General features: G+C 34.2%; 1 protein-coding gene across 2 annotated transcripts; it reads left to right on the forward strand.

Moving 5' to 3' along the window:
* The first annotated feature begins 54 nt into the window (after positions 1-54).
* On the forward strand, positions 55-20290 carry LOC121369070 (kelch domain-containing protein 10-like). 2 transcript variants are annotated; one of them, XR_005957552.1, is made up of 11 exons: positions 55-111; positions 4796-4956; positions 6454-6538; positions 7415-7569; positions 8606-8754; positions 12634-12718; positions 13665-13731; positions 14749-14796; positions 15283-15419; positions 17011-18403; positions 18446-20290. XR_005957552.1 is itself a non-coding variant. In XM_041493901.1 (10 exons), the coding sequence occupies exons 1-10, from the start codon at positions 66-68 to the stop codon at positions 17215-17217; spliced, it is 1140 nt and encodes a 379-aa protein (XP_041349835.1). In that variant the 5' UTR covers positions 55-65; the 3' UTR covers positions 17218-20290. The 2 variants fall into 2 exon arrangements, 1 of the variants encoding a protein (XP_041349835.1); XM_041493901.1 differs by having other exon boundaries at positions 17011-20290.
* The last annotated feature ends 6361 nt before the right edge of the window (positions 20291-26651 follow it).

Raw genomic sequence — 26651 nt, forward strand, 5'->3', positions numbered from 1 at the left:
TGTCTTTGTCCAATCAGTAAGTTTGTTATAAAATCATTCAAGATCAATTAAAGATGGCGCTGCCCATGAAAATTTTCGAATTTGCCAAAATCGAGCCTGATGCAAGTTTTTGTACGTTATTGTTTTGTAAATATGCTGTATAATTGTTACATATGATCGTGTTCGATTATATACACCAATCTGAACAAAAACAATTACTAAAATTTTCAAATTGTTCCCGAATTTCACATATTATGTATTGTATAAAAACAGTTAACATGTTTTCGTTATGTACAATTATCGATATAAAGATCAATTTTAACTACTCGTTTCACAGCTACATGTACATTGAAAGGCAAGACTACCGAACATTCCAGCATTCAGTTCAGACTTAGATTTAGGGTTAAGGTTAGTGATAGTATAATTCTCGGAACCGAACATATGGGTACTTCGGCCCTATCCGCCATTGTTTATCACGTAACGCGGTGAAGCTTCTCCTTAGGCTTAGTTACGTATGGTTTGATAGTGAATTTAGTCAATTTCAGTCGATCATTCACAACAGTTAACGGCCAAGATGCCTAAAACATGTTGTGCAGTTGGCTGCATAAACCATAACTTGATGATAAAAAAAATATCGTTTCACAAATTTCGAAAAGAAGAGACCAGACGCTGCTTCTCGGTAAAGGCACTAAAACGTGACAAACCTGATGCAACGCCCGCGGCCATCACCCCATGGCTTCCCACACAGAATGCGACTACGTGGAGTTTAATGTTGTTGCTTGTCAACAATAACCGACGTTAACATCAACCAAAATGGTTAAAACATGTGCATTGATAACATTCCCACATTATACTGTAAATAAAATACACAATTCCATCTACTTTCATGACCCCCCCCCCCCCCCAAAAAAAAAAAAACACAAAAAAAACAACCCCGGACGCATCCAGTTCTTGAATAAAGAGTATACTCTTTTTATCATCAAATTTGTGTGGTCTTCATTTCATTTAATCTAATCTACTTGTATTTATTTTGCCATCTTCAGTTTCTACATCCATTTATTTATTTATTTTTATTTTTAAAATAAAAGTATATGCAGTTAAATTACACACACACACACACACACGCACATATATAATAATTCATTATAAAAGTTCTTTTTTCAACTTTATTTAAAAAAAAAAAAATTGTGTGTGCAAATGTGTCTGTAGCAGGCCTGCAGTACGAAAATATAGGTTTTCTACTACTTTATATATAAATATGGCTTCTCCCCCTACCAAGATTGTCCCTACTACTCAAGATTTTGCCCCCTACCTTACTCCAGATATTGTACCTGCGGACGTGTAATAGCCCAAATGTATAATGTATTAAACAATAAAGGTATACTTGTATCTCGGATACATATGTACATACATACATACGCATACATGTGTATAATATATATATATATCTGTGTGTTAAACATTATTTACTCAAGTAAGTTTTTGTGTTTTATTAATAAATATACCATGTTAAACACTATTATTAAAACAGTTATATGTTTATATTAATAAATATACCATGTTAAACACTATTATTAAAACAGTTATATGTTTATTCGATGAGGTAACACTATGTTTTAGTAGGTTGTAGACCGTGACATGAAAATAATATGGGAGTTATTAATTGCTACCCTAACTTAGATTATGGGGGGGGGGGGGGGGGGGGGGGCAATTTAAAATATTAATATTCACATGCCAAAGGGAGCTATATATATTATTCTCCTTGAACTAATCTCAGGGGAGTGATGGGTAGCTAGAGAGAGATATAATTCCCCTTAGATGACAAGGTCTGAGGTTGGCTATATTTTATTATTGCTATTTTCTTTTCGCCTGCATTCAACCGGTAAGGAAGGCCAACATCATGAGATAATTTCACAATCTGTAAAAACGAAATCATTTCATTATTTCAAGAAACTGGGTTTTTTTAAAAGAATAAAAGAATGTATTCAGTGGAACATTTTCACAGTTGCCAATACATCTATATAATAATAATGACAATATAATAATAACTGTAATTTAAAGTTGTAAAGTAACAACTTTGCAGTTGTTTAATTATTACATTCTATTTGGAAATAAAATAATTATGTTAAATCATAAAAATAATTATCTTGAATCATGCATATAAATTTTATTATTATACATACAAATTATATATTTTGTAGCCCACATCATAATTATTATAATATTAATAATTATCTTATCATTTCAAAGTTGTTAAAATTTATAATTAATCTTACCTTAAAATTGCATCAACAAAATTTTTTCTGCCCAACCTGCCTCTAGTCAGGTCCCCTCGACAATATAACCTATACGGAAACATGTCTGTAATAAATATAGATTGTACTAATTCATATTCCCGTTGTTCGTTTCTCTTATATGACAACCCAAGCTGCTATAATACTCATAAGACATGCTGCAACTATGTGTTAGCTACAGAAAATAAATGACAATACGCAAGTCATGCAAAAAGTTAATATGATAACTTTATTCTATGTAAAACAGTAATCACTAAGGCTTTGCTTCACCCCCAAAGACCCGGATGATTGGTAACTAGGCCGTGTGACGTCACGCCGGTTCCGAGAATTAGCATGCATGCTGGAACGGTTCGGAAGTCTTTCCCATTGAAATGCTAATTAGTAATTCAATGGTAGTGTTATGACATTCTTTATTAAATAATTGATATTCTAATAGATTACGGTTGAAATCAAGTAGTTAGTCAGTTAGCCTACTTTTAGAGTGAAGTAGTTACTGGAACGATTCAATTTTTCCCAACAACTAACTTCAGTGCAACACAGGAACAACCTAAACATATTTTTCTCGTTTCCTTCTCATACTTCACATTTTACAGTGTTTAGTATATTTTAGGTATCGTCAATGTCCCCATCTGCATGAAGCATTAAATTCCATTATGTTTGTTTTTACATGCACTGTCTGTGCAATCAACATCAGATTTGTCATCGTCTGCTGGTCGTTCATTTCTAAATAATTTTTTTTTTCACAATTCAGATTCATTTTCATCATCTATAAAATTGAAGTAAGTAAGTATCTCAAACACAAAAATAATTAATTTTACTAATTCCTTTACTATTATCAGATCCAGATTGACTCGTTGAAATTGTGTTAAAATGGGGGGTATTGAATTAACAGTTGGTATGTATCACATGATCTGCAAGGCTTGAAATTCATTTTGCTGAATGGGAAGCAATCTTTGCTTCTCAAATTTTAATTGGGAAGCAAATGTTTGACATTGAGAAGCAGTTCTAGAGCACAGATATTGCTATCATTTTACACTTAGTTTTCATGACATTCGGATCTTCTTGGCTGATTCCATGAATAAATAAGTGTAAGTTCAGCCAGTAGTTTTTTGCTAACATTCACTAGACTAGTTTTTACACTACATGTTAAACCAAATGACCACTCTGAGAATCAGTCTAAATAGTTCACGACGTTTGGATCACTCACTGTGACTGAACTCGGATTTGAAAAACTGTAATCGGCCAATGTGATCTGAATGAGTTTCAAGAATGTTGTTGGTAGATAATTCTTCCATTATTGGTGTGTGCACCAATGTAAAATGGTTGTGTCCGTACAAATGTAGTAATGTTTTAAAATATTTTAAGTTCTTCAATTGAAATCCGTGACAAACACGAATCAAGAATTCTGGGATATACTGGAAACAATTTTTAGAACTAAGATGGAAAGCAAAAGCTGCTTATGAAACGGATTATTGGACAGTGTTTTCAGTGGCAATTGCCACCTGCCAAATTCGAGCCTTGGATCTCACACGTCATCTGATTATATGATTTTTATCCCCCTCTTGTTAGACTTTTTTTTCCCAATTATTACAGTCAATTTGCCAGAGGTTTGGTATGTTTTTATGCCCATACTGTAGTGAATAATGCTGTTAATAGACGTACATGTAATCCATTCAGAACAATTAAATTGCAAATAATTTTGAGAGAATAAATTGTTTTAATTATGAATCAGTTAATTATAATATTGATATTTTACGAAACTATTCACTGGTATGAACATATTACCTACACATTTATCTGTATTGACATAAAGTGTTAGCGATCATGGATGGAAAAAAAGTGGTAAATTGACTGCTATTGACAAACTGAAATTTTCCTTTTAATAATATATAAATAAAATGTTTGTTAACTGTGCATAATTCAGAGACATGTATATATATATATATATATATATATATATATATATATATATGTGTGTGTGTGTGCATATATATATATATATACATATTTCATGTAGTGATCTTAAAAATTGAAAAAGACAAACTGCACATGTGCAAATAGGTTATTTTTCCAAATGCATGTGCCTGAACGTAGTTACGTGCGTGTAGAAATTAACACACTTTCTTCTATACTGGATGGTGTTACACTTTTGTTTACTATCTCTAGAATGGATTTGTTTACATCGATATTGTTGAATTTTTACATTAGCTGATTGGAATACATATATATTTTATTTTATGTTCCATAACAGAAAAATGTAGAATATTTTTTCCATAAGTAATAGTATCATATTCATGTTTTTGTGTTGAGCCAAACACAGTTTGGGACTTTGATGTTACCTCATCATAACTGATTGATTTGCATAACTGGTGAGTTACCTAATCCTGACAATTTTGTACTATAATCTTGCACTACATTGGCATTTCAAATGTATTTTAAACCAATTGATTTTACAACAAGATAGTATTTTTTTAATTTGACTACATGTACATATTTACACATCATTGTGACTTAATTTGCAGGTACAGACAGTGGTGATGATAATACTGAGAGAGTGCCGGTAGAAAGAAGTGGGCATCGCATTGTTGTTGATGATGCCAATCTGTATTCCTTGGGTGGCTACAACCCACAGTTTTGGAATGTTCGTAACACCGAAGACACATACTATCCATTATTTAAAGAGGTACGTGTATACTCATTGATTATTTACATATGTATGTATATTATATGTATATGTAGATACATCATTGTAAATTGTAGCAAAATAAGCAAGTGCATTTGACTTACCTTTTTCTTTTTTACATTTAGATTAAATTAACACGTGTACTAGGTCTCTCCATTTGGAGAAATAACAAATAACAAGAACCGGCCTCGGTGGTGTTATGGATAAGCCATCGGACATAAGGCTGGTAGGTACTGGTTGTGTCATTGATAAGCCATCGGACATAAGGCTGGTAGGTACTGGTTTCGTAGCCCAGTTCCGGCTTGCACCCAGAGCGAGTTTTAATGACTCAGTGGTTTAATGTGTAAGACCAATACATCTTGTTTTCTTTCACTAATCACTAATCACTAACCCATTGTCCTGGACAGACAGCTCAGATAATTAAGGTGTGTGACCAGGACAGTGTGCTTGAACCTTAATTGGATATAAGCACGAAAATAACATTTTAAAAAACATACATCTTAACAACACATATACTAAAACCCCAATTATCTAAATACATTTGTAAATTATTAATCAAACCTAAAGTACACATGTGTACATTTTTGGATTTAGTTTTAAGATCACAGTGGCTAACGTTTCTCAACATAACAGTATTTTTGTATGATGTTCAGGCATTGAATTTGAGAATTAATTTTTAGGATTCCACTAGAAGTTAGATATTTTGGGATTCCATCTTATAATCTTACGCTTCTGACCCGAAGTGTAGGATTCATGATCATAGAGCTTGGTGCATGTACAGACATTTCCTTTTGGTATCCACACAAATGCTGATGCATAGCTTCTGTACTCTGACTTCAGTCGGATTTTGCTTCTCCTAGGAGAGTTTCCGTACTAGGATTCTGAGCCTCTCCAACCCAGTTTTGATTTTGGATTTTGCTTCTCCTGGACATTTGTCTTTCTTGACTCACGTCCTCTGTCTGCCCGGTCCATATTAGTCTAATCTCTACCCTTTGACCAGTTCAGCTTGGGTGACCCTACCAGGAGCTGATGCTCCAGCTGGTATAGCTCTTCGAGTCATTTAGACATGAAAGCTACCTCACCACGTCAAGGAATGAACCATGAGATAGGATTCATGGAAGCACAAAATTGTGCAAAATTCACAGCCTGATGTTAGACAAGTTTGGTTCAGTGCTTAAGGGGCCATTTTAACAGTCACACAGATAGTACACTATATGGTGTGTGTGTGTGTTAAAGCCAGTCTTTGCTTTTATTACAAAAACAAACTGTCGATAAAAATATCCCTTTAGAGGAAGGACGGATTGCAAAAGCATATGCTTTTGTTTGCTAGTGAAAAGGTTGACAGTTGTGAATGGCTCTTAAATTCTAGGTATAAAATATATGTTTCTTTTAGTGTATAAATACTGTAATGTGAATGACATAAATATATATATATATTACATGTACATGTATAATATTTATTTTAACATGCTGTGTTTTCTTTTCTTTTTTCTTCAGGTGTGGAAATTTAATTTTTCCACCCATAAATGGACAAAAATTAAAACACAAGGATCAATGCCGCTGGAGTTAGCTTCACACGCAGGTAGACTGGTTATTTTGTTCAGTTAATAAGGTATGAATGTAGATCTATATATATTATATAAATATATTACATAAACATACATTTATACTTATTACATGCAATCATGTATACGTATGTATGGGTATGGATAAATGTAGGATCTGAAATCCATTCTAGACTCATTCAGTTACCAATATTATCTTGTTTTTCTTATTATTAATTCTTTCAGAAAGTTAACTGTATAATATATAGAGAATAACTGATAACTGTCTTAAGATATCGGCATTGTTCCTGCAAAGGTTAGTATACTTGAGCAGGATAAAGCCGAAAAACTTAAGACGGCAACCAATTATTTTATTTATCCTGCAGTCCACATAAAACCCAAAAATAATGAAATGAACTGTTTTATTTCACAACTTTAGTTTTCTCTGGAGTAGTATATCCACATGTGGTCAGGGCTAGCTCTGACACTCGCCAAATTCGCCAATTGCAAATTTTAAAAACAATTGGCGAATTTTATTTTGATTTTGCAAAATAATTTTTAGTAATAATTGATCTTTTGTTTGATAATAATAACTGGATTTCTGCAATTTTTGAAGATTTAACAGATAATTTGGTGAAAGTTTCTACTCGCCCAGAGTTAGGCCTGCGTGATAAATGCTTTGTCGCCTGCAATATTTACACACCAAAATAAAATAGTTTTCAAAAGGGTTTATAAAAATCAAAACAAGTGGAATTAAAAGTGTACGTAACTTTGATCACTATAACATTCGTTTGTTGATCATAACTAGTCTAAAAATAGTTTCGTCCCCAAAAGCTATATTTTTGGTCAGTGACCACTTAATTACAACAAAACATTTATAAACTTTAATTTTAACTTTAAACTGTTTATTCTAGCCGTTAGAGATCGTAAAAATATGCTGACATTTGGAGGAACTGGAGTTCCGTTTGGTGAATCGAGCAGTAATGATCTACATGTATTAAATCTTGAATCGTACAAGTGGCAGCACTACCAGTGCCGCGGTGACCACCCGGAAGAGAAATACGGACATGTGAGTATCTTTTATTTTACTATGGGTGGGACATAGCCAGTGGTAAAGTGCTGGCTTGATACACAGACAGTCTGGGATCAATCCCCATTAGTGAGCCCATTAGGCTATTTTTCGTTCCAGCCAGTGCACCACAGCTGGTATATCAAAGGCTGTGGTATGTAATATCCTGTCTGTGGGATGGTGCATATAAAAGACCTCTTGCTGCTAATGGAAAAATGTAACAGGTTTCCTCTCTAAAACTGAATGTCAAAATTACCTAATGTTTGACATCTAATAGCCGATGATTAATAAATCAACATGCTCTAGTGGTGTGGTTAAACAAAACAGTTTTTTTACAGGTTTTTTTATGTTAACACTGTCCTGGATATGGACATCAGTTACTTCAACTGTATGTCCAACATCACTATTATCCATCCATCTTTTAGCAATGAAAATAATAATAGAGATCAGACGAGAATGTAGTGTACATATGTGAGGTTACCATTTAAAAAAAAGCATTATGTATAACTTTTGTAATGTTTGTAATATTTTTTAAATGATACACATATATGTACATTTCATTTTCATTAATTTTATTTTCATTAATTTTATTTTAACGTGAGTTTCGTGCTTATATCCAGTTACGATCAAAACATACTGTCCTGGGCACACATCGTCTTAGCCATCTGGGCTGTTTAAAAGTCCAGAATAGTGAATTGATGGTTAGTTGTTAGTGAGAGAAAAGTCGAAGTAATGGACTACACCTACCCATTGAGTTGTTCGAACTCACTCAGGGTAGGAGCTGGTGTTGGGATGTGAACCCAGTACCTATCATCTTTAAGTCTGATGGCTTAACTACTACGTCATTGAACTGGTTTTATATAACAGATGTTAAAGCAAATTAATTATGGTGTAGACAGTAAACAAAGTTTGACAAAGAAAATGTGATTTAACATTCGAAACAAACATTTTCAAACTAGTGTTTTGGTTTTAAATTAATCTGTGAGAATGTCTATATTTCATATATGCATGTATAAATTATTTTTGTTTGTTTCAGGCCATGTTGTTGATAGACGACTACCTGTATGTGTGTGGAGGCACCACAGGGTGGATATACAACATTGATGTGCACCGCTTGAATCTCAGAACACTGGTGTGGGAAAAACTGTCGCCAAAAACAGTATCAGACTGTGACCCTGATGGCAGGTACAGGAAACTTTAAAAAAACAAACACTTTTCTGAATTTGTTGCCATTGTTAAAGGAATGCTAAAGCAAGGCTTTTGGACTGGTGTGCATATTCAACTATACATAATGCTCATTATTACTTAATATCAACAAGTATAATCGTATAGTTAATTAATAAAACGGTTAAATGTGACGGCTATTATATATAACGGGTGCAGCCATTTTGTACCATCCCAGTGAATACGCCCTCTGGCAAGCTGGTGGTTACGTAATACCTAACATGTCACATCAGGAATTAGTCTTCGAACTGAAGAAACCAAACATACCTGATTTTTGCGGATGCATCGCAATGTTCTGTTATAATAATCATCCCAGTAACACAGCAACGTGTATATGTGGTTTATTTTTCAATACAAAATAAACCACCATTGTCAAAGTGTTGAAATAACTGTATTATATTTTGTATATAAATTAACCCACGTACTGAAATAATAGAGTGTTTTCTTGGTTAATTGGTCTTTTCTTTTCTTTCCGTGGCCTATACCTGTGGTTCTTGATTGGCAGATGTATATTTAGACGGTCCCTAGACACTGTGTCTAGACACACTATGTCATGTCATAGGGTTTTACGTGCACATTCAGAACAAGCTGTTGTAGCGCACGCAGACACACTAAAAAGACGTGCTTCTTTTATTAAGATCACAGGGTATTGTGTGATAACCTCAAATCATAATGGACTTTACCAGCTTTATTACTGTAAGTAATTCTGTAAAACCCTTGATTAAGTAGACTTTCCCATCTAAAATTACAAAACTAACCAATTACGTCGTCGAAAAGAAAAGTATCACTTGGGTATCGTGAGTGGTCGCTTTTGCTCGAACGTATCCTACCAATAGGCCTAATAATATGCATTTTTTTCTTTGGATTTTTTAAAAGAAAAAAATACGATAACTCCATTTCGTTATATTGATGCAAATTGAAATATATTTAGTTAAATAGTTTATTATACTATCAAGTCATTTATGTTGTTTTACAAGTCAGGTTGATGAAAGCGAAGCGCCTTGTTGTAAATTAGAGCATTTGTTTACACTGTGCATAATAGAGAAGTTGGACCTGAGCTGACGTCACTTCGCCCCAAGCTATACCACCGGACGTCACAAAAACGAAACAAAATGGCTGCCCCCAGTTAGCAGGAATAATCATGGTTTTTTATTAATTCTAAAATTACGCGTTTTTCATTTGTTAAAGTGTCAGTATGTGTTGGTGGTCCGGGTATGCATCTTTCCAACACATAATGCTCTTGTTGGAGTTTAGTCTACCCTTAAGATATTTCTGGCTAACAGCCATTTTAAAAAACTAAAATTACATATTATATATTTGGAAAATAACTAATGACCTTGGAGGAATTATGAATGATTTGTCCTGAGTGAATGAATGTTGTAAACTCGAGCCTTTGGCGAGGGTTTTACAACATTTATTCACGAGGGAAAGATACTTTGTAACTTCTCGTAGCGAGTTGGCCATTTATTTTTATTACTTATTGTCAATTTTAACAGTTAAAAAAAAAAAATCCTCTTCTTACTAAAGCAATTCCATTAGCCATTATGTTAAATAACGATACACGCATTACATGACATAATGTACGTGATGTCATGGCGTAAAAGTGTTCTTTTTACAGCCAAATGTTTTCAATACAAAACAATTCGACTGATTTTATTAGAATTGTTTTTTTGTTTTTTTGTATTGTTAATGCCACTGTTTATGAAACAAATGAGTCAAAATTATCCTGTTATTTCTGTAGATCGTATAATGTATGTGTAATCTGACTTATGGATGAAAACAATTAAATGAATGAAAGGGAAGTTCTGGCAACCAACCGACCAAATATTGTAATTTTTAAGCCAGCCAATCGGTGGCTGTAGAAGCAATCTGCTCACTGCAAAATTATTATAAAAATATTACCCCAGATACTTTAGTCCATATGGGTAATAAATATATATCTGTTCTTACATGTGTATATAGAATATCATTGTCTGTATATTCATTGTGTTTTTTTATTGTTCCAAAGTTTGTAGTAGCTTTAATTTTATTTTATTGCTTAATACCACATTTACTTTTTTTATATATATATATATATATATATATATACTGAACAAAATAAGAAACTTTCGCTAACTTTGCTTGAAAATAACTTGATGAAAACAAACCGGGGGAATAACTGTTATATATGCGTTTAAAGAGTGTTCCATGATGCATCGTTTGGTGCAAAAATCATGACCATAGGTTAAGAGAAACTGGGAGAAATTTTGACCAAGTGTGGTAGGGGTTAAAAAAAAACCCACCCACCTAATAACGGGTATGACCACCTCTTGAATTGACCACTGCAGTGCATCGCAGGCGCATAGAATTGACTAAAGTGTTGATTTCTGCCTGTGGAATATTGTTCCATTCCTGAATGAGCGCTTGACGAAGTTCGTTGACGTTAGCGGGTGGGTTTGGACGACGCCTCAATCGTCTGTCCAGACTATCCCAGACATGCTCGATGGGGTTGAGATCAGGACTTTTAGTGGGCCAGTCATCAATGAAATCAATGTTATTTGTCCTGAGAAAATTTACAGTGTCTCTAGCTGTATGAGAGGTGGCATTATCATGCTGAAAAATCGAGATGTTGGCGTTGTTATGGAACAGAGGAATGACGTGATGAGCGAGAATGTCATCGTGGTAACGTTGAGCATTTAAATTGCCATCAATGACGACTAGTGGTGAACGATAAATATGGGCAATGGCTGCCCAGACCATGACAGAACCCCCACCCCTGAAACGATCTCATTCAAGAACACAACAGTCAGCATAGCGTTCATTTTTCCTACAGTAGACGTGCACCCTGCCATCACCACGTTGTAAAGAAAATCTGGATTCATCCGAAAAAAGAACGGTATTCCAGCGGCGCCGTATCCAACGAGTGTGTACACATGCCTAATTAAGACGATTTAGACGATGACATTGGGTTAAAACGCATCCGACGTAAGGACATCGTGCATGTAAACCGTTCTCCCACAGACGATTACGAACAGTTTGCCCACTGATTTGGTTATTATGAAGTCCAGGTGTGTTAGCAGCAGTAGCAGTGGCAGTTTGGAATCGATTGCGCAATTGCGTGTTCATGATATAGCGGTTTTGACCACGCGTTGTAACACGCGGACATCCACGACATGGCAAGTCATTGGTGTTTCCTGTCATTCGAAATCTTACGCGAAGATTTCGTATCGCTCGGCTAGAACTCCCAACATGCCTTGCAACGTCTTCTGTCGACATGCCAGCATCAAACATGCCAGTCGCCCGTTCGCGTAAATTATTGGGTATTATTGGCATACTAAAAATGCTACAATGTAAAAAACGTTAATTGTTTTAAAAAATTTGAAGTGTTTTCGTTCACTTGACAACAATGTCAATAAGACAAGTAAAACAAATTGACCGAATACTACACGGGACATGTCGAACCATGCATGCACGTGCAAATTGAATTTCACGTTGTCGACGATTAACAGTGCAAAAATAATCGATAAAATTCATGAATCCTGATGATACAGCTCAAGGCTAATACTACCTATATAATTTCATTACACAATGAATTATTTAACTCAACAAATACTATATGTACAAATCGGAAGTTTCTTTTTTTTGTTCAGTATATATATATATATATATGATATATATATATATATATATATATATATATATATATATACATATATATATACACACACACACACACAGACAGAAAGACAAACAGACAAGCTGACAGACAGACAAGCAGACAGACAGACAGATAGATAGATAGATATAGATATATAAAATACTGGTGATTACAGCTTTAAATATTTGCTTTTATTCTTGCAGGTATCGACATGAAATAGCAATACACCAGAATAAACTGTTCATGTTTGGAGGTGGAACAGCACACGCAGCGTATGATTTTCAAGTGGTAAGTCTGGAAATGTAAATTGCTCTTCTTTAACAAGGATATTCAGGAGTCAATATTTCAAAATCTTAAGTAACTGAAATTACCTTATTGTGATTTTTACCTCAATTGTGCGATTACAATAATTTTTTGCACTACTAATGATTTACCTCACCCTAACATACTTGTACTACATTGATGTTATAAATGTATTTTAAACAAACTGATTTTGCATTGAAATATTTTATATTTTTATTTGCTTCAACTTGACTGCTGATGTGCAGCATATCAAGTAGTGTCTAAAAATCAGTTAAAACATCCATAAAGCTCTGGCAATTCTGATGATTGCAATTTTTAAATTTGCGACCAGTTGGTGGTTCTCGTCTGTTTAAAGTTGTGTAACCAGAAGAGTGATTTTCTTGAAATACTGTACCCTGACTTTCCCACTCACAGTACCATTCTAGAGATTAAACTTGCATATTAAATACATTGTATTGCTTAGAAGTAATTCTTTGATGTTTGCAGTGGCACAAATCGGATTTTATGTGCAGGGCCTGTTGTTTGTAAAAAGTCACCACTGACTGAGTCACCATTGGGTGTGGAATGTTATTAAATTTGTCATAGTTCTCTTGGATATATAGGTATTATTAAATGTCTAATTTATTAATTTTAACTTGATTTTGGGGGACACTTGTGTCCAATTAACCACATTGTTCTGGACACACATTTTTGGCAAAATTGTACTCAAAAATGTTTTGTCATGATCAAACTAAATAAGGAAATCATAATTTTATTATATGAAATAGTCGCAAAATTCAATTTCATTTTGGGTATTTGTCCTTTTTTCGGGCAGAAATCTTAAACCTTGCATTACTTGACTATTTGATTTTGAATTACATTATTGCATCTTTGATAGGTACTTGTGATTTGTTTTCTCTCGGATTTATTTTTAAAAATAATGTTTTGACAGGTTCCGGTGTTCAGCTTGGAAAAGAGAATATGGGCATCAGTAAGAACAGTACCAGACAATATACACGGTATGATACTAATAACTTCTTTTTGGACTTATGTGTTGTATTTTTATATAATTGAAAAGATAAACTTAGCTTATGTCTCTATTATATTCACGGGTGGGATGTAGCCCAGTGGTAAAGTGCTCACCTGAAGCACGGTCAGTCTGGGATCGATCCCCGTTGGTGGGACCTTTGGGCCAGTGCACCACAGCTGGTATATTAAAAGGCCTTGGTATGTGCTGTCCTGTCAGTGAGATGGTATATATAAAAGATCCCTTACTACTAATGGAATAATATAGCAGGTTTCCTCTCTAAGACTATCAATATTGCCAAATGTTTGACATCCAATAGCTGATAATTAATAAATTAATGTGCTCTAGTGGTGTTGTTAAACAATATAACAATAAAGGTTCCATGAAAATACAGGGCTAGCTCTGGCAGTCGCCAAATAGCTAATTTTAAAAACAATTGGCGAATTTTATTTTAAATTGGCAAAATTAGTTTACTACGGTATATTTTATTAGAAAATAACTGATTTTCTGCCATTTTTGAAGTTTAATAGATAATTTGGCGAAACTTTATATTCACCCAGAGCTAACCCTGAAAATGTGATTTATGCCCATTGAACAGGATCGTAAAAGTGTGCTTAGTATGTCATGTTGCAGCCAAATCATGCTTTTATCAGAATTATGTAAATGGATATATCGGGTTCTGGAAATGAACTCTTCATGTATAAACTTGAAAATATTGTCATTTTCACTGGGATAAACCCGATACATTTGACTAATTTCGCATTTAATACTTATTCAGTATCTGGGTTTTTTACATAAAACATATCACAGAAGATTTCACATATAGTTATCTTATCACCTAGTACAAATAAATAGCTAACATTTTCCATGGCAATTGTTTATGAATTTCATAATCAATCAGCTCATTGCTAGAACCGAACCGATGAGTTTACAATTATAATCGAGTATCGGAACATCAGTATTTTTCTACATCTATAATGCTGCTAATGTTTGTACCTGTTTTATTTAGGTTTTCCTGCCCCAAGACGTTGTCACAGCTGCACACAGTTTGAGAATGGTAAGATATTTTGTAAGACCCATTTGTATTCATATAACAATTGTCACATCTATATGCAATTTTAGAATAGTAAGAAATGTTTCAACACATTAAATAAAATATCTAGAAAAGATGCATCAAATGCAGAATCCTAATAAATAAGTGTACTGTATGTTCCTTTCTATTAATCCTCCTTTATTAGTTAAGAATCGTGTATTTAACTGAGTTACTATAATTTGGCAAAAGCCTTTTTTTTTAATGCGAATTTATTAATGACATATGAAGATCCTGTACTGCTTTATTTTGATAGGAGCAGCTTATATGGTAACAGCTGGCTTTCTCTCTCTCTCTCTCTCTCTCTCTCTCTCTCTCTCTCTCTCTCTCTGTATTAAGAGTTGAAATAACCATTGTTTTCATTAAATTCTCTCTTTTTTTTCTTCTTAAAATTGTGCATGCTCAAACATTTCAATTATTAATTGTTAATATTTCCCCTTTGTTTGTGACTAGATGTGTATGTGTGTGGTGGGATGGACGGCGAAAAGATCACTGGTGATGTGTGGAGACTGTCCCTGGTCACGTTACAGTGGTCCAGGTGCTGTGACATGTCAGTTCCTGTGTACTTCCACTCGGCAGACCTCACTCCTGTAAGTCGCTAACGTCACAGGTCTAAATCTGCTCACCTGTGTGATAACTCAAGCAAAGGGTTTGTCCAGAATTGACCAATAGTCATGCACGTCACCTTTGTTCTGTGGGTGAGACGTAGCCCAGTGGTAAAGCGCTCGCTTGATGCATGGTAGGTTTTGGATCGATCCCCGTCAGTGGGCCCATTGGGTTATTTCTCGTTCCAGCCAGTGCACCACGACTGGTATTTCAAAGGCTGTGGTATGTGCTATCCTGCCTGTGGGATGGTGCATATAAAAGATCCCTTGCTACTAATGGGAAAAACGTAGTGGGTTTCCTCTGTAAGATTATATGTAAAAATTACCCTATCTTTGACATCCAATAGCCATGTGCTCTAGTGGTGTCGTTAAACAAAACAAACTTCTTGATTACTAAGAGTTGCTGTAATTATTATTTTAACATGGTGGGTTTGCTGCAGGTTTTTTTTTTCTCTTCTCTTTATGTTTACTAGGTTTAAATAAAAAATTTGCTTTGTGGGTGGTGGGTGTAAATAAAACAGTTATCTCCCCCACCATGTGTTCAATTCTGAAATTGTCCTTTTGTTGTGAATTGCTTATTGATGATACAAAGATTGCTCTACAGTTATAGTTAGACATCATGATTCAAATACAGTGAAACCCCTCTAAACTGGACACCCACAGGAGCCAAGTAAAAAATCTGGTTTAAAGGGGTATCCAGTTTATAGAGGTTCAGTTCTGTACTGACATATTTTTAAATAATGACCCTGAAAAATGTCTGGTTTTGAGGGCATTCCAGTTTACAGAGGGTCCAGTTTTGAGAGGGTTTCACTGTATATCTGTCTTTACTTTGTAGCCTGTATGTCAGACATCATGTTATCTTGCCTGTTCAGTTATCTTGTCAAGTACAGCAAGTGAAGTTCAGATAACATAAAAAAAAATAATAATAAGCAGTTAGTCGTGGGGTTTTCATTATTTTTTAAAGCAGGAGGCTGTCCTGAGAAAAACAGGCAGCTATACTGTGTTCATTATTATATTGTCTAATGAGTCATATGATCAGTGGTCCTTGATGGACTGGTTTTTCTCATTACAACCAATGCCCCACGACTTGTACATCTAAAACTGTGGTATGTACTGTTCAATGGGAAAGTGCATTTAAAAGATCCATTGCTGTATGGCAGCAGCCTGCTGTCTATCGTCTCTCTCTCTCTCTCTCTCTCTCTCTCTCTTCTTTCTCCCATCTCTCTCTCTCTCTCTCTCTTTCTTCTCTCTCTCTCGTCTCTCCCATCTCTCTCTCTCTCTCTCTCTCTCTCTCCCATCTCTCTCTCTCTCTCTCTCTCTCTCTCTCTCTCTCTCTCTCTCTCTCTCTCTCTCTCTCTCCCCTTCTTTCTCCCATCTCTCTCTCTCATACTCTCCCCCTTCTTTCTCCCCTCTCTCTCTCTCTCTCGCTCTCTCTCTCTCTCTCTCTCTCTCTCTCTCTCTCTCTCTCTCTCTCTCTCTCTCTCTCAAATAACCATATGTTACATCCCAAATAGCCATAGTTTACAATGTGCTGAGGTGCCATTAAAGTAAACATTTCTTTCCTTTTATTCTGCAGAGCGGTTGTTTGTATTCGTTTGGTGGTGTGACGAAAATCGACGACGTGAGAACCAGTGTAGTTCAGCGGATGTGGTTGAAGATCCCAAGTCTTAAGGAACTGAGCTGGAATGTTTTATGTGGTCTCATGCCACAATTCAGTGAACAAAACAAACATACTTTAGTGGATCTTGGGGTCCCCAGTAATTTCTTGGACCGTATCAGCTGACCGCATAGATATATATTAAGATGTTTTAAATTTCTATGAATCGCCTGTGATCATATTTGTAAAATGAAGGAGAAATGTGGTGCTGAATCTGTTGCAAATTGTGTGCAATAATTATAGGATATTAAAAGAGCTTCCATTTCATATCATGTTTATGTCCTGAGTGAAATAATTGTCAATTGTCACAAGCTTTACCAAGTGAATATGAAAATTATTTCCCAAGGGACATAAACATGATATGAAATGGTAGCGAGTTTAATATCCTATTTATTACACATAATCGATCTTAATTTATATTATTCAACTCATTTGGTTGATGTTCCTCCAAGGCTGCGCCAATCAGTGACGTTGAAGTGTTACGTCCCATTTGGCATTCTAGTGGTACATATCACTTTGGTGTGTACCATATTTTTTACCATATGGGTAATAATTAAATATACGCATGGAGTTTGTGTATGTATGTGTTTGTGTGTGTGTGTGTGTGTGTATTTTATTTTTATTGTGTAAGGTGACAATCTGTCTGTGTGTTTATGGTTAGCTATTTTTTATTCAGAAGCTTTGAGAATGCTGTGATATAATCAGTTTTATTTACTAATTTAATTGGACTTTTGGTTTGTTAAAAAGAACTATCCCAGTACAAAAGATCTCATTTGAAATTTTAAAAAAGCAAAACAAAATATTTTTAAAACTTATGCTTTGACTGACATACTGTTCCCTTGAAAGTTATAAGTAGCTGGTATCCAGCAGTACAAAACAAGGTGTGTCTCTTCTTCTTCTTTTTTCCTCTTTTTTTGCAGGTACTGTTTATTAAGGGTGGGAAATATCACTGCTTTACTGCATATTTGCAATACAAAAATCCTAATAGGATATATTACAGTACATTTTTTGAGATGATTTTTTACCTTTATCAGGAATGTTTGTAAAACAAATTCCAGATATATATACTGTGAGACCTCAATGATCCGGACCCCAGTAGTCTGGAAACCCCGCCTTATGGACAGCCAAAATACAAAACGAACTCTACACTCTATAAATGTGTTTGTTAATCCGGATATTCATCTTCAGGAACCTGACGGCCATTATACAAAACAAAGTGTAATAAATAAAGACAATTTTATTATTTGCTTCACTTGATCAGATCTTACAGTAGATTGTTTAAGTAGAAACCAAAATATAACTTGCACAGTAGGTCCTTTAATAATTAGAAACAAATATATAACTTGCACAGTAGGTCCTTTAATAATTAGAAACAAATATATAACTTGCACAGTAGGTCCTTTAATAATTAGAAACAAATATATAACTTGCACAGTAGGTCTTTTAATAATTAGAAACAAATATATAACTTGCACAGTAGGTTCTTTAATAATTCGAAACAAATATATAACTTACACCAAGTTAGTTCAGCCATGGCCAGTAAACACCATGAACAACTAACACATGTCAGAATGGCGCCAAAACGTCTCACACCTAGCTGAGTATCTTTAATTGTAGGTCCTATGTTTGATAGTTTTTCTTCAGTGTGTGACTCTGAGAGACATGGTTCACTGATCTAAGTTAGTGTTTTATTAACACTTTCATTGCCGTTATAAAATGTAATTACAGTAATAAAATTAAGACCAACAGTCAGTGGTAAAAGGTAAGTAAATATTATTTTTACACTAATCCCAAGAAGTGTAAATGTCAAACAAGTACAGCCTTTAAAGAAAACTGTTGATATAAATAAATTAAAAATCCAGTTAAGAAATGACTTAAAAAATTGAGCTGTCTATGGTAACTTAATGATTGACGAGAGACAGAAAAATTATTTCTTATAAGTTACATGTAGAATTATTTTCTATCAATAGGTCTAATCAGTATTTTGGGAATATAAGTATATTTGTTATACGTTATTTATTATGTTTGTTAAAACTGTATTTGTTGCTTCATTTTTAATGGATTGCTGTTCAAAGGAAATAAGTCTTCAGGTACAATTCAGTACTACAGAAATTTGATAATCCGGACACTTTTAGGAAAAAAACGTACTGTCCGGATAATCAGGGTTCCATTGTATGTTAATGCATATTTGATTGTGTTATTCGGTTATATTTGGTAAATACATACAAACTGGCTGCTTATTTTGACATACACTGTGTATTGTGTCACAATATATTCAGGGCAGTAATCAATGTAAAAACTTGTCTGTTTGTCCTGACAAGTTAAAATCTGCTCGGACAAGCAAATTGTACCTCATTGGATGTCCAGTGGACAAGTAAAAATGTTCAATACAGTTTCATTTTGATTAATCAAAAACATTATCCTTGCACTTCAATACAACAAACCATTTATTTGGACAAGTGAAAATATTGGAAGACAAGTATATTTATAGATGTACTTTCCCGGTGGACTAGTAAAAATTTCTGTTTATTTCTAACACTGAATCATCATTCCACGTCAAATCAACCAGTGATTAGAACCATGCCATTTTGTTTATACTAAAGTCAAGTTTGAATAAAAGTATGAAACCACAGCAATTCTTGTTAAACATGAGTGGTGCTGATCAAACAATGTGGCATTAACATTCATGTTCCTTCCCTCCTCCGCAATACACTACGGTACACTGCACTAAACCACACTGTGTGGCCAATCTTTCTTAATCCAGGGGACTAATTCACTAAACTCTCGCAACTTTGCGATCTCGCAGTGCAATGCTAAAAGACTTGCAAAGAGGATGCTTTGTTGTCTAGCAGAGCCTAAGATACCTTTGTGAATTAGGACCCAGTCTGGCAGTCTTCGACATAAAAGATGCATGCACAGAGCTCACTCTGTCCATTGCTAAAGTAGCCGTTTGCTAATTTTTATATAATAGAAAGTGGCTACAACATTTATTTGGCTAATAAACTTTTGTTTAAATTAGCTACTTTTGAATAATTTTCAGGGTAATACTCTACAAATGTGAAAATTGGCTAAATCAAAAAAAAGAAAAAAGAATCCATTGTCAGCCCAGCATGTATTTGAGCAATGTGATACATTATGAGATTGCATATATGTTTAAACTTTATTTTTTATTTTTAAATTAAAGCATTGTAATAATGTAGCCTTTTTCCAATATTTTATAACTTGTGAGATTTTTCTGTTCATAAATTTACAAACCTTTAAAAATCCTAATTGACTGGATGTTTGTTTAAAAATATGAAATAAAGTAGTAATGGTAATTGGTCCTCAGAACATGGCACTCTAGCTGAAACGTAAAGTTTCTTGCTGAGAATATTTATTATTATTTTTTTAATTTAATTTTTTATTAACTTTTTTTCACTGGCCTCAGTGGTGCTGTGGTTAAGCTGGTAGGTACAGGGTTTGCAGCCCAGTACCGGCTCCCACCAGAGCCAGTTTTAATGACTCAATGGGTAGGTGTAAGACCACTACACCCTCTTCTCTCTCACTAACCACTAACAATTAACCCACTGTCCTGGACAGACAGCCCAGATAGCTGAGGTGTGTGCTCAGGACAGCATGCTTGAACCATATTTGGATATAAACACAGAAATAAGTTGAAATGAAAATTGTTTTGTTTTTTCTCCTTTGTCCAAATGTCTATAACAGCTAAGACTGTGTGCCACACTGAGTTATCTTTAAATGATCTGGACAAGATGTAGCCCAGTGGTAAAGTGCTCGCCTGATATGCAGTTGGTCTGGTATCAGTCCTGTCAGGGGCCTCTTGGGCTATTTCTCATTCCAGCCAAGGCACCACAACTGGTATATCAAAGGCCATGGTATGTACTATCTTGTTTGTGGAATGCTGTATTAAAAGATCTCTTGCTGCTTATCAAAAAAAGTAGCCAATTGTGTGACTGCAGTGGGTTTCCTCTCCCACTGGTGTAGTCTTTAACCATATGTCTATTTCTCATTCCAGCCAGTGCACCACGACTGGTATATCAAAGGCCATGATATGTGCTACCCTGTCTGTTGGATGGTGCATATAAAAGATCCCTTGCTGCTTATCGAAAAGAGTAGCCCATGAAGTAGTGACAATGGGTTTCCTCTTTCAATATTTGTGTCGACCGTAAACATATGTCTCACGCCATATAACCTTAAATAAAATGTGTTGAGTGCATCATTAAATAAAACATTTCCATTTGCTTAACCATATGTCTGATGTCACATAACCATAAAATAAAACATGTTGAATACACTTCAGAATATTTCAACTGTTCATGAACAATAAGTATTTACTCATTCAATAAGCATGCCAGATGAATTTATGAGTAATTATACACACAAATTAAAATTTTATATGACTGATGCATTGTACTTTAAACCCCAAGCTACATTCAATGACGTGACATGGCAATGGAATAAAATGCTATTGGCTGTGCCCACACCCCCATCCCACCCTCAAATATATATTTGTAATCTCAGGTGGTACGCAGCTGCGCACCTGCATATATGGAAGCTAGACCCCTGTATGTACTGACAAATGATGCATCCATTAAATCTAGTGTCTGGTTTCACTTTGAACAGCACACATTTTCTTTTATTTAATTAACCATATTAACCAAAATGCTAAACTTTTTTGTCCAAACTTACTACCTGAAGCAAGAAATTAAGTTTTAGACAGAAATACACTAGAGTGTTTTAAGAAGACCAAGTACCTTTAATGAAATATTGTACCTGTTGTAATTTCTATTTTGTCTCGCCCTGATAAATCAAAAGGTGAGATACGAGGGTGCATAAAATCTCTTACCCAGTAAATGGTATGTGACCCCCTATTTTCTGGCAGGTAGATTAAATGTGAGGTACCACACTTTTTATTGGTGTGCCTGGATGTATGATATCAGTTTTATTAGTTAAAGTTGATTCTGTACATTATCATGATTAAGTGGTTTAACGTGTCCATGTACCACTATTGTTTCAAACACGCTTATCTCGAGACCGGCCTCCAATAGGATCGGGGGGTGTGTGTGTGTGTTTAACTCGGGACAGGGGTTGATTCAGTACAATGGAATCTATACACAAAACGATTGTAATATGGTAGATGGGAGATTACTGTTACACGGATATAAAGAATGAATTACTTCCCTTCCACCACTTGTGCTGTACTTTTTATGGGATTAAAATATTTTTAATGTTTTCATTTCTTATTTATTTAGTTGCAGAATTTTGTTGTTTGTAATTAATGTTATAATCAGATCTATACATTACACATGTATTTGGTTATACTTGTAGGGCTGTAGCTGGTCTTGGTTTTGAGTGAAGGCTTTTGTCCCTTTTACAAAGTTAAAGTTGTTTTGTTTAACGACACCTCTAGAGCACATTGTTTTATTAATTATCGGCTATTGGATGTCAAACATTTGGTAATTTTTAAATATAGTCTAAACAGAAAACCCGCTACATTTTTCCATTAATAGCAAGTTATCTTTTATATGCACCATCCCACAGACATGATAGTACATACCACAGCCTTTGATATACCAGTTGTGGTGCACTGTCTGGAGTGAGCCCGTTTAGAAGTGCTCCAATTCTTATTTGACTGGCCACCCCGTTATTTTAGGTTGGATACGGCTCTGAATTATTTCTTCTGACTTCACACCATTAATGCACCACCCACACCTCATACATCTATATTCACACACTGTGTTTAAATATAGGGGCCTATTACATTACTATTTGAAATTTGCCTGTGTTTATTCAGTTCAGTCTGACTGTTTGACCAACTGATTTTCATGAATAAATCAGCATTACAAACATTAAACTGCAATTTTACTGCATTAAATAAGTGTGCATATAATTAATTACCGCTGTTGATACACTTTACTCTAGTAATATTTTTGATAATTAAAAGTGTCAACTAAACTACAGTATCAACACTACTGGAGTTTGAAATGGGTCATATAGATAGTTAGTGCTTATCATTCAACAGGGAATAGAAATGGTGTTCATATACACAATTTACATTTATACAAAAGAAAATTATTTTTGTTGTCTTTTTTTTTTCATCAGATAGAAAATGTTTTCTTAAGTGAAGCTTTTTTAAACAGACTATTTCTTTAGATTGGTAATGCTTTAGTATTCCTCCACACACACACATTGTTTAAAGGGAGGGGCAACTGAAATATGAGCCTGATGTGTTGGAAAGATGCATACCTGAATGACCAACACATATTGACACTTTAAGAAATGAAAAACATGTAATTTTAGAGTTAATAAAAAGACGTGATTACTGATACAAAGAAATGGGAAAAGTATTATGTTATTCCTTTTGATGTGTAAAAGACACAACATTATCATGGTTTCAGTATAAAATAGTACACAGAATCTTGACTACTAATACATTTTTGTATATATGATACATTACATGGATTCTAATGCTTGCGACTTCTGCAAAGCTTCGTGTGAAACGTTACATCTTTCCTTTGACTGTAACAAGGTTAACCACATTTGGGAATCAATACGAGAATGGATATTGACTGAAACAAGAATTGACATTATTTTTAGTCAAGATATTGTTGTTTGGTATGATCAATAACGAAAATAGTAACTTTGTAAATTGGTTGATTATCAACATTAAATATTATATCTACTGTATGAAAGTACAGAAAAAAATATTAAATATCAATGGAGTTAAAAACATTTTGCAAAACAAGTTTGAAATAGAAAGATTTATTTTATATAAGAATTGCAATTAAGAAATTTTTAATCAACAATGGACACCATGGCTTAATCTCTTTGACTGAAACGTATTTCCTAACAATAGCTTGTTTCGAATTCCAGGTCTTTTTCGTTTCGCGCTAGTATAGATTTACCCTCCCCCCATGTATTTATTTATTTTATTTGTTTATTTATTTATTTGTTTTGTTATGTTTTGTTTTGTTTGTTTGTTTGCTTATTTATTTATCAATTTATTATTATGTGTTTTAACCATTTATATCTTCTTTCTTCTTCTCCTATATTTCCCAGTCCTTCCATTATATGCGTCATAGCAATTTGTTTTCTTTTTTTACCAATCTTTAATTTATACAGAAACATTACAAATGCATTTATGTATCAAATTGTTATATATGACTATATAACATTACTATACAACAAATTAGATATATTTACTTGTATATAAATTATATTACTCTGATGTAAGGCCATTAATTTAAGGCTCCTCAACCGTGACATGGTCAGAATGGACTGGGGAAAATAAATATTTAAAAAAATAATTAAAAAAAGACGTGATTATTTCTGCTAACTGGGGGCATCCATTTTCTTTTCTTTCCAGTGCGTCAGGAATTCTGGCTTGGGGCAAAGTGACGTCAGCTCTGACCAACTCCTGTATGCAAAGGCAGTCATTTCTGACAAGGCGCTTCATTTTTATCAACCTGACTTGTAATACAACATAAATGACTTTATAATATAATAAACTATTTAACTATTTCAATTTGCATTAATAGAACGAAATGGGGTTATAGTATTTTTCTCTCTTAAAAAATCCCCCCAAAAAATGCATATTATTAGGCCTATTGGTGGGTACCTTGGAATGAAAATAACCACTTACAATACCCAAGTGATAATTTTCTTTTCTTTGGGACGACATAATTGGTAAGCTTTTTTATTTTAGATGGGAAAGTCTACTTAATCCAGGGTTTCACTGAATTATTTACAGTAATAAAGCAGCATGGCTGATAATGTCCATTATCATTTTAGGGGTGGCTGCGTGGCTACCCCACATTACCCTGTGATCTTTATAAAACATGCACATATTTGTGTGTGTGTCTAGACAAAACATAATACAGTTATTTTGACATTTTGACAATGATGATTTATTTTGTATTGAAAAATAATATACGGTATACTTATTGCTAGCTTATTGGGATGGATATTATTACAGAACATTGCGATGCATCCGCAAAAATCAGGTATGTTTTGTTTCTTCAGTTCTAAGATTAATTCCTGACATGACACATTAAGTATTACATAACCACAGGCTTGCCAGAGGGCGTATTCACTGGGATGGTACAAAATGGCTGCGCCAGTTATAGATACTAGCCATCACATTTAACAGTTTTATTAATTAACTATACGATTATACTTTATAGTAAGCAATAATGTGCATTATATACTGTTGAATATGCATACCAGGGCAAATGCCTTATTTGTCCCTTCTTTTAAGGTTTTACAAATGCAAAACACAAGCAGAACTATAGCTTTAACAAATGTGTATTTTCGTTATCAACAGTTAACTTATAACAGATTGCACTGATGCAACTATAATAATTAAATACATTATTCTTCTTGCACCTGTTAGCGAAACCGGCCTCGGTGGCGTCGTGGTTAGGCCATCGGTCTAAAGGCTGGTAGGTACTGGGTTCGGATCCCAGTCGAGGCATGGGATTTTTAATCCAGATACCGACTCCAAACCCTGAGTGAGTGCTCTGCAAGGCTCAATGGGTAGGTGTAAACCACTTGCACCGACCAGTGATCCATAACTGGTTCAACAAAGGCCATGGTTTGTGCTATCCTGCCTGTGGGAAGCGCAAATAAAAGATCCCTTACTGCTAATCGGAAGAGTAGCCCATATAGTGGCGACAGCGGGTTTCCTCTCAAAATCTGTGTGGTCCTTAACCATATGTCTGACGCCATATAACTGGCACGATTGAAATTGATTGCTCTGAGATGTTTAAGTTAACTGCATGCACAATCACCGTAAATAAGTTCTAGTTCGGAAACAATTTTGAATTTATTTTAAACCTGGTTTTTGATATGTAAGAAATATAATACTACATCCAAGATACTGTTTATTTAACAACTATTGTTTAAAAATAAATGCAGCTCACTTTTTCACTCATTAGTTGCAATTTGAAATGGCTCGTAAATGGTATTTAACAACTACTCATATAGTATTCTCTGTCATCTTTCTTCTCATAGGTGTTGGAAAATGTCAGCAACCTGAAGGCCAGTAATGTATTCATTCACTTTCCAACAGAGGTGGGGGATGTAATGTCTTCCATTAAAGCATCAATATGTCAGTTGTGGTTAATGTGGTTGTGATATGTGCACACAAAGAGAGGCATAGAAACAGAGAGACTAACAGTTCCACAGACCCACACATACATGTATGTCATATGAAGACAATAATAAAAAAAGAAAATACATCAATTATCAATTCTCTTTTATTTTGAGAAAAGTGAATTAGATATATATATATATATATATATATATATATACATATATATATATACATATATATATATACATATATATATATATATATATATATATATACACATATACATATACATATACATATACATATACATATACATATACATATACATATACATATACATATACATATACATATACATATACATATACATATACATATACATACACATACACATACACATATATATATATATATATATACCGTATTAATATTGCGACGTGTTTTTTTTCCGCGAATGTATACCTTA

This window comes from Gigantopelta aegis, chromosome 3 (assembly GCF_016097555.1).
Source record: "Gigantopelta aegis isolate Gae_Host chromosome 3, Gae_host_genome, whole genome shotgun sequence".
Taxonomy (NCBI): domain Eukaryota; kingdom Metazoa; phylum Mollusca; class Gastropoda; order Neomphalida; family Peltospiridae; genus Gigantopelta; species Gigantopelta aegis.

Coding starts and splice junctions, on each gene's coding strand:
- LOC121369070 (XM_041493901.1), top strand. CDS start 66: ATGAAAATTTTCGAATTTGCCAAAATCGAGCCTGATGCAAGTTTTT. Junction 112..4,795: donor CGAGCCTGATGCAAGTTTTT/GTACGTTATTGT, acceptor CTTAATTTGCAG/GTACAGACAGTGGTGATGAT. Junction 7,570..8,605: donor CGGAAGAGAAATACGGACAT/GTGAGTATCTTT, acceptor TGTTTGTTTCAG/GCCATGTTGTTGATAGACGA.